Raw genomic sequence first — 9,497 nt, 5'->3', positions numbered from 1 at the left:
CCTTTAAATCCTCCCTTTAAAGCCTCAAATGTGAGTGTTTTGACTTTGGGGGATTCCAGAGGGGTTTGGGCTCCAAATTTGGGAGAATTTGCGGGAATTTGAGGGAATTTGAGGGGATTTGAGGGAATTTGAGGGAATTTGAGGGGTTCGGGATCCGAATTTGAGGGAATTTGAGGGGATTTGAGGGAATTTGAGGGGTTCGGGATCCGAATTTGGGGGAATTTGGGGGAATTTGAAGGAATTTGAGGGAATTTGAGGGAATTTGAGGGGTTCAGGCCCCGAATTTGAGGGAATTTGAGGGAATTTGAGGGGTTCAGGATCTGAATTTGGGGAAATTTGAGGGGATTTGAGGGAATTTGAGGGGTTCGGGATCTGAATTTGGGGGAATTTGAGGGAATTTGAGGGGTTCAGGATCTGAATTTGGGGAAATTTGAGGGAATTTGAGGGAATTTGAGGGAATTTGGGGGAATTTGAGGGAATTTGAGGGAATTTGAGGGGTTCGGGATCTGAATTTGGGGGAATTTGAGGGAATTTGAGGGGATTTGAGGGAATTTGAGGGGTTCAAGATCCGAATTTGGGGGAATTTGAGGGAATTTGAGGGGTTCGGGATCTGAATTTGAGGGAATTTGAGGGAATTTGAGGGGTTCGGGATCTGAATTTGGGGGAATTTGAGGGAATTTGAGGGGTTCGGGATCTGAATTTGAGGGAATTTGAGGGAATTTGAGGGAATTTGAGGGGTTCGGGATCTGAATTTGAGGGAATTTGAGGGAATTTGAGGGGTTCGGGATCCGAATTTGGGGGAATTTGAGGGAATTTGAGGGGTTCGGGATCTGAATTTGGGGGAATTTGAGGGAATTTGAGGGAATTTGAGGGAATTTGAGGGGTTCGGGATCTGAATTTGGGGGAATTTGAGGGAATTTGAGGGAATTTGAGGGAATTTGAGGGGTTCGGGATCTGAATTTGGGGGAATTTGAGGGAATTTGAGGGAATTTGAGGGAATTTGAGGGGTTCGGGATCTGAATTTGGGGGAATTTGAGGGAATTTGAGGGGTTCGGGATCTGAATTTGGGGGGATTTGAGGGAATTTGAGGGAATTTGAGGGAATTTGAGGGGTTCGGGATCTGAATTTGGGGGAATTTGAGGGAATTTGAGGGAATTTGAGGGAATTTGAGGGGTTCGGGATCTGAATTTGGGGGAATTTGAGGGAATCTGAGGGAATCTGAGGGAATTTGAGGGGTTCGGGATCCGAATTTGGGGGAATTTGAGGGAATTTGAGGGAATTTGAGGGGATTTGAGGGGTTCGGGATCCGAATTTGGGGGAATTTGAGGGAATTTGAGGGAATTTGAGGGAATTTGAGGGGTTCGGGATCCGAATTTGGGGGAATTTGAGGGAATTTGGAGGAATTTGAGGGAATTTGAGGGGTTCGGGATCCGAATTTGGGGGAATTTGAGGGAATTTGAGGGGTTCGGGATCTGAATTTGAGGGAATTTGAGGGAATTTGAGTGTTTCAGGCCCCGATTTTGAGGGAATTTGAGGGAATTTGGGGGGTTCAGGATCCGAATTTGAGGGAATTTGAGGGAATCTGAGGGAATTTGAGGGATTTTGAGGGTCCAGGATCAGATCTCGAAGCTCCAGAGGGGGTCACAGCCCCTCTTTTCGGCCACTAAAACCCTCTTTTAGCATTTCACACGGAATTCCTGTACTCTCACACAGATTCTGATGAGGCTCAACCCCTCCACCTCAAAATTTTGGACTTTCCAAAAATTTTTTTCCTCAAAAAAAACCCAAATTTTGGGAATCGGGAACATCCAAAATAAATTTTCCTCTGCGCATGCGCAGCGGGCGACGATGACGTCATCACGCGCCTCAACGCCTCCGTACGGCACAAACGCTCAATGGGCGCCGCCATTTTGGATACAGCCGCATTGCGGCTCCGTCGCTTATTGCGCATGCGCATTGCGCCAATGGGCGCCGCCATGTTTACCGGCGTTGCCGTACGCCTCCATCGGGCCGCACCTGGAAGCTCCGAACGGGCCCGGACCGGAGCCGGGACCCCCCCGGGACCCCCCCGGGATCCCTCAGGATCCCCCCCGGTAACCGCGGATCAGTCCCGGGATCCCCTTTCCGGTAACCCCCGGACCCCCCTCCGGTAATCCCGGGACCCCCTCAGGATCCCCTCAGGACCCTCCCGGTAACACCGGATCAGGGCCGGGATCCCCTCAGGATCCCCCCGCGTTTTTCTGTCGGTATTCCCGGTTTTTTTCCGGGATTTAACCTCAAAATTCCTCCGATTTTATCTCCCCTCACCTCCCTCGTTATCCTCACGGGATTTAAATCCCGGTTTCCCCTCACGATTCCCGGGATTCCCTCAGGATTTGCCCCCTAATATTCCTCAAAATTCCCGATTTTTCCTTGGATTTAACCCCCGTTATCCCCCCCCCTCAAAATTCCAGATTTTTCCTTGGATTTAAATCCCATTTTCCCCTCACGATTCCCGGAATTCCTTCAGGATTTCCCTCCCCAATAATTCCCGAAAATTCCCGGATTTTTCCCTGGATTTAACCCCCGTTATCCCCCTCAAAATTCCCGATTTTTCCTTGGATTTAACCCCCTTTATCCCCCTCAAAATTCCCGATTTTTCCTTGGATTTAACCCCCTTTATCCCCCTCAAAATTCCCGATTTCTCCTCGGGATTTAACCCCCAAAATCCCCGAAATTCCCTCAGGATTTAACCCCTCAACCCCCACATTTCTCCCCTCAATATTCCCGGAATTCCTTCAGGAATTCAACCCTTAATTCCCAGATTTTTTCCCCTTTCGCTTTTCCCATTTCCCCCCAATTTTTTCCCAGATTTTCCCGAATTTTTCCCGATTTTTTCCCGCTTTTTTCCCGCTTTTTTCCTGCTTTTTTCCCAATTTTTTCCCGATTTTTTCCCTTATTTTTCCCGATATTTTCCCGTTTTTTTCCAATTTTTACTGATTTTTTTCCCGCTTTTTTCCCAATTTTTTCCTGATTTTTTTCCCGCTTTTTCCCCGATTTTTCTCGATTTTTCCCAGATTTTTTTCCCCATTTTTTCCCAAATTTTTCCCCTATTTTTTCCTGTTTCTTTTCCCAATTTTCTCCCGATTTTTTCCCAATTCTTTTCCTGATTCTTTCCCGATTTTTTCCCCATTTTTTCCTGATTCTTTCCCGATTTTTTCCCAATTTTTTCCTGATTCTTTCCCGATTTTTTCCCCATTTTTTCCTGATTCTTTCCCGATTTTTTCCCCATTTTTTTCCGATTTCCCCCAGATTTTTCCTGATTTTTCCCGATTTTTTTCCCCATTTTCCCCCCATTTTTCCCCCATTTTTTCCCCATTTCTCCCACTTTTTTCCCGATTTTTTCCAATTTTTTCCTGTTTTTTTCCCAATTTTTTCCCAATTTTTTCCCAATTTTTTCCCAATTTTTCCTGATTTTTTTTCTGATTTTTCCCCTCATTTCTCCCAATTTTCCCCAATTTTTCCCCCATTTTTTCCCCATTTTTCCCCTTTTTTTTCCCAATTTTCCCCCCATTTTCCCCCCATTTTTTCCCCATTTTTTCCCCATTTTTTTCCCAATTTTTCCCAATTTTTCCCCATTTTTTCCCCATGGAATCCCAATGCGATTATTCCATGTATTTCCCCGCCGTTCCCTTCCCTCCCCGGGAATTCCTGGCCGGAGAATCCTCGGGATATCGATCCCTCCCCCGCCGGAATCACCTTTACCTGGGCGAAACCGTGCGATTCCTGCTGGTCCTGAGGAAAAATCCCGGCAATCCCGACAAAAACCCCGGGAATCCCGACAAAAACCCTGGGAATTCCGACAAAAACCCCGGGAATTCCGACAAAAACCCCGGGAATTCCGCCAACATCCCGGGAAAAACCCCCTGGATCCAGTTGGCTTCGTCTTTATCCGCCTTGGCCACCGTCACCTGCGGCGACAACGCCGGGAAAAACCGGGATGAGGAGGAGGAAAACGATGGAAATCCCGGGAATTTCGGGAATGACGAGCCAGAGGATCCCAAGGAGCCGCCGGTTTTCCGGGAATGCCGAGCTCTGCTGACCCATTCCAGGGGCCCGCCGGGATCCGCCGGAGCTGGGGTGAGGATGGGGAAATTTGGGAATTCTGAGGGGTGGGGAAATTTGGGAATTCTGAGGGGTGGGGCCAGGGAAAAATTGGGAATCTCAGGGATGGGGGAATTCCCGTTTTTCCTGTTTTTTTCCTGCTTTTTTCCCGTTTTTTTCCCATTTTTTTCCTGATTTTTTTCCCGTTTTTTCCCATTTTCCTCCAATTTTACCCATTTTTCCCCTATTTTTCCCTTTTTTCCCCATTTTTTCCCCATTTTTTCCCATTTTCCCCCCATTTTTCCCATTTTTTCCCATTTTCTTCCAATTTTTCCCATTTTTCCCCTATTTTTCCCTTTTTTCCCCATTTTTTCCCATTTCTCCCCATTTTCCCAAATTTTTCCCCATTTTCCTCAAATTTTTTCCCATTTCCCCCAATTTTTTTCCATTTTTCCCCATTTCCCCCCCATTTTTCCCCGTTTTCCCCCCATTTCTCCCCATTTTTCCCGTTTCCCTCCGTTTTTCCCAATTTCCCCATTTTTTGCCTCATTTTCCCCCCGTTTTTTCCCATTTTTTCCCATTTTTTCCCATTTTCCCCAATTTTTCACCATTTTTCCCCTCATTTTCTCCAATTTTTTCCCATTTTCTCCCCATTTTTTCCCATTTTTTCCCATTTTTCCCAATTTCCTCCCATTTTTCCCCAATTTCCACCCATTTTTCCCCGTTTTTCCCCATTTTCCCCCCGTTTTTTCCCATTTTTTCCCATTTTCCCCCAATTTTTCCCATTTTCCCCCCTTTTTCCCCATTTTTTCCCTGTTTTTTCCCGTTTTCTCCATTTCTCCCCATTTTCCCCCCATTTTTTCCCATTTCCCTCCCATTTCTCCCCCATTTCCCCCCCATTTTTCCCGTTTTCCCCTATTTTTCCCGTTTTTCCCATTTCCCCCCATTTTTTCCCATTTTTCCCCCATTTTTTCCCAATTTCCCTGCTTTTTTCCCCATTTGCCCCGTTTTTCCCCCATTTTTCCCCCATTTTTGCCCATTTCTCCCCCATTTTTCCCATTTTTTCCCATTTTCCCCCAATTTTTTCCCATTTTTCCCATTTTCCTCCAATTTTTTACCATTTTTTCCCATTTCCCCCCAATTTTTTCCCATTTTTCCCCAATTTTCCCATTTTTTCCTGTTTTTCCCATTTTTCCTCATTTTTCCCCAATTTTTCCACATTTTTCCCGTTTTTCCCCAATTTTTCCCATTTTTTCCCCATTTTTCCCCATTTTCCCCCCATTTTCCCCCGTTTTTCCCATTTTTCCCCATTTTCCCCCCATTTTTTCCCATTTTTTCCCATTTTCCCCCATTTTTTCCCATTTTCCCCCTATTTTTCCCATTTTTCTCCCTTTTTTCCCCATTTTTTCCCATTTTCCCCCCATTTTTTCCCATTTTTTCCCATTTTCCCCCCATTTTTCTCCATTTCCCCCCCATTTTTTCCCATTTTTCCCAATTTCCCCATTTTTTGCCTCATTTTTCCTCCGTTTTTTCCCATTTTTCCCCATTTCCCCTCCACTTCCCCCCCGTTTTCTCCCCATTTTTTCCCATTTTTCCCATTTTTTTCCCATTTTTTCCCATTTTCCCACCGTTTTTACCCGTTTTTTCCCATTTTTCCCCCTATTTTTCCCATTTTCCCCCTATTTTTCCCATTTTTCCCCCTTTTTTCCCCATTTTTCCCCATTTTTCCCATTTTTCCCCCATTTTTCTCCATTTCCTCCCTGTTTTTCCCATTTTTTCCCATTTTTCCCCATTTTCCCCCCATTTTTTCCCATTTTTTCCCATTTTTCCCCCATTTTTCTCCATTTCCCCCCCGTTTCTCCCCGTTTTTTCCCATTTTTTCCCATTTTTTTCCCATTTTTCCCAATTTCCCCATTTTTTGCCTCATTTTCCCTTTGTTTTTTCCCATTTTTTCCCCATTTTCCCCCATTTTCCCCATTTCCCCCCGTTTTTTCCCGTTTTTCCCATTTTTCCCCCCGTTTTTTCCCGTTTTTTCCCATTTTTTCCCATTTCTCCCCCATTTTTTCCCAATTTCCCCGTTTTTTGCCCCATTCCAGCTGCCCGTGGACGATCCCATCGTCTCCTCAGACGAGATCATCTTCCCGCTCACCGTGGCCCTGGACCGGCTCCCGCCCGCCACCGCCAAGGCCAAGGTGGGGACACCTGGGGACACCTGGGGACACCAAAAACACACCTGGGGACACCTGGGGACACCTGGGGACACCTGAGACACACCTGGGGACACCAAAAACACACCTGGGGACACCTGGGGACACCTGGGGACATCAAAACCTCACCTGGGGACACCTGGGGGACAGCTGGGGACACCTGGGGACACCAAAAACACACCTGGACACACCTGGGGACACCTGAAACACACCTGGGGACACCTGAAACACACCTGGGGACACCTGGGGACATCAAAAACTCACCTGGGGACATCAAAAACACACCTGGGGACACTTTGGGGACACCAAAAACACACCTGGGGACACCTGGGGACATTGGGGACACCAAAAACACACCTGGGGGACACCAAAAACACACCTGGGGACACCTGGGGACATCAAAAACACACCTGGGGACACCAAAACCTCACCTGGGGACACCTGAAACACACCTGGGGACACCTGGGGACACCAAAAACACACCTGGGGACACCTGGGGACACCAAAAACACACCTGGACACACCTGGGGACACCTGGGGACATCAAAACCTCACCTGGGGACACCTGGGGACACCTGGGGACACCTGGGGACACCTGGGGACACCTGGGGGACACCTGGGGACACCTGGGGACACCTGGGGACACCTGGGGACACCTGGGGGACACCAAAACCTCACCTGGGGACACCTGGGGACATCAAAACCTCACCTGGGGACACCTGAAACACACCTGGGGACACCTGGGGGGACATGGGGACACCTGGGGACACGTGGGGACACCTGGGGACACCTGGGGACACCAAAAACACACCTGGGGACACCTGGGGACACCTGGGGAGACCTGGGGACACCTGGGGACACCAAAAACACACCTGGGGACACCTGGGGACACCTGGGGAGACCTGGGGACACCTGGGGACACCAAAAACACACCTGGGGACACGTGGGGACACCTGGGGACACCAAAAACACACCTGGGGACACCTGGGGACACCAAAAACACACCTGGGGACACCTGAAACACACCTGGGGACACCTGGGGACACCAAAAACACACCTGGGGACACCAAAAACACACCTGGGGACACCTGGGGACATAAAAAACACACCTGGGGACATCCTGGGGACATCTGGGGACACCAAAAACACACCTGGGGACACCTGGGGACACCTGGGGAGACCTGGGGACACCTGGGGACACCAAAAACACACCTGGGGACACCTGGGGACACCTGGGGAGACCTGGGGACACCTGGGGACACCAAAAACACACCTGGGGACACGTGGGGACACCTGGGGACACCAAAAACACACCTGGGGACACCTGGGGACACCAAAAACACACCTGGGGACACCAAAAACACACCTGGGGACACCAAAACCTCACCTGGGGACACCTGGGGACACCAAAAACACACCTGGGGACACCTGGGAACACCTGGGGACACCTGGGGACACCAAAAACACACCTGGGGACACCTGGGGACACCTGGGGACACTTGGGGACACCAAAAACACACCTGGGGACACCTGAAACACACCTGGGGACACCTGGGGACACCTGGGGACATAAAAACCTCACCTGGGGACACCTGGGGACATCAAAAACACACCTGGGGACACCTGGGGACACCAAAAACACACCTGGGGACACCTGGGGACACCTGGGGGGACATTTGGGGACAGCTGAGGACACTTTGGGGACACTTTGGGGACACCTGGGGCCATTGGGGATGGGATGGGAGGGACCTCGGTGACCCCGTGGTGACCTCGAGGACACCTTGGGGACACTGTGGTGACCTTGGTGACCCCGTGGTGACCTCGAGGACACCTTGGGGACACCTTGGGGACACCTTGGGGACACCTCGGGGACACCTTGGGGACACCTTGGGGACACCTCGGGGACACCTCGGGGACACCTCGGGGACACCTTGGGGACACCTTGGGGACCTCAGTGACCTCGTGGTGACCTTGGGGACACCTTGGGGCACCTTGGTGACCTTGGGGACACCTTGAGGACACCTCGAGGACACCTTGGGGACACTTTGGTGACCTCAGTGACCCCATGGTGACCCCATTGTCCCCTGGTTGTCCCCAGGTCGTGGTGACCTTGGTGACACCTTGGGGACCTCGAGGACACCTTGGGGACACCTTGGTGACCTCAGTGACCCCATGGTGACCTCAGTGACACCTTGGGGACACCTTGGTGACCTCGGTGACCCCGTGGTGACCTCAGTGACCCCATGGTGACCTCAGTGACACCTTGGGGACACCTTGGTGACCTCGGTGACCCCGTTGTCCCCTCATTGTCCCCAGATCGTGGTGACCTTGGTGACACCTTGGTGACCCCGTGGTGACCTTGAGGACACCTTGGGGACACCTTGGTGACCTCAGTGACCCCATGGTGACCTTGGTGACCTCGGTGACCCCGTGGTGACCTCGGTGACCCCATGGTGACCCCGTTGTCCCCTCATTGTCCCCAGATCGTGGTGACCTTGGTGACGCCTTGGGGACCTTGAGGACACCTTGGGGACACCTTGGTGACCTCAGTGACCCCATGGTGACCTTGGTGACCCCGTGGTGACCTCATGGTGACCTCGGTGACCCCATGGTGACCCTGTTGTCCCCTCGTTGTCCCCAGATCGTGGTGACCTTGGGGACACCTTGGGGACACCTTGGGGCACCTTGGTGACCTTGGGGACACCTTGGGGACACCTTGGGGACACCTTGGGGACACCTTGGTGACCCCGTTGTCCCCTGATTGTCCCCAGATCGTGGTCACCGTGTGGCAGCGGGACACGGAGCCACCAGAGCTACAGGAGGAGGTGACAGCGCCACCCCAGGTGACAACAACCACACCTGGACAGGTGCCAGGGCCACCCCAGGTGACAACGACAGCGGGACAGGTGACAACGACAGCGGGACAGGTGACAGGGCCACCGCAGGTGACAATGACAGGGACAGGGGGGTACCTGAGGCTCCTCCAGGGCCGCGCCCCCGGCCAGGTGTTCCGGCAGCAGCACGGCGCCTTCAAGGCACAAGGTGAGGTCCCCAAGTGTCCCCAAGTGTCCCCAAGTGTCCCCAAGGCCACCCAGGTGTCCCCAAGGCCACCCAGGTGTCCCTAGAACTGTCCCCGAGTGTCCCTTTCCCCTGTGGTGCCACCCCCAGGTGTCCCCACGGCGCCTTCAAGGCACAAGGTGAGGTCCC

At 51.2% G+C, this 9,497-nt stretch overlaps 1 protein-coding gene across 5 annotated transcripts in view; it reads left to right on the top strand.

The window, feature by feature from the left end:
- The first annotated feature begins 3,534 nt into the window (after positions 1 to 3,534).
- Positions 3,535 to 9,497, top strand: part of TRAPPC14 (trafficking protein particle complex subunit 14) — a 22,062-nt gene continuing 16,099 nt past the window's right edge. For 2 of the 5 annotated variants that reach the window (XM_058828480.1, XM_058828481.1), the window contains exons 1-3: positions 3,536 to 4,119; positions 6,180 to 6,275; positions 9,062 to 9,332. In XM_058828480.1, the coding sequence (XP_058684463.1) occupies positions 3,628 to 4,119; positions 6,180 to 6,275; positions 9,062 to 9,332 (859 nt within the window). In that variant the 5' untranslated portion in view covers positions 3,536 to 3,627. Of the gene's footprint in view, positions 4,120 to 6,179; positions 6,276 to 9,061; positions 9,333 to 9,497 lie in introns of all 5 variants that reach the window. The other 3 variants (XM_058828479.1, XM_058828478.1, XM_058828482.1) reach the window with 3 other exon arrangements.

This window comes from Poecile atricapillus (assembly GCF_030490865.1).
Source record: "Poecile atricapillus isolate bPoeAtr1 chromosome 36 unlocalized genomic scaffold, bPoeAtr1.hap1 SUPER_36_unloc_3, whole genome shotgun sequence".
NCBI classification, from domain to species: domain Eukaryota; kingdom Metazoa; phylum Chordata; class Aves; order Passeriformes; family Paridae; genus Poecile; species Poecile atricapillus.
This window is presented reverse-complemented; position numbering and strand designations above follow the sequence as displayed.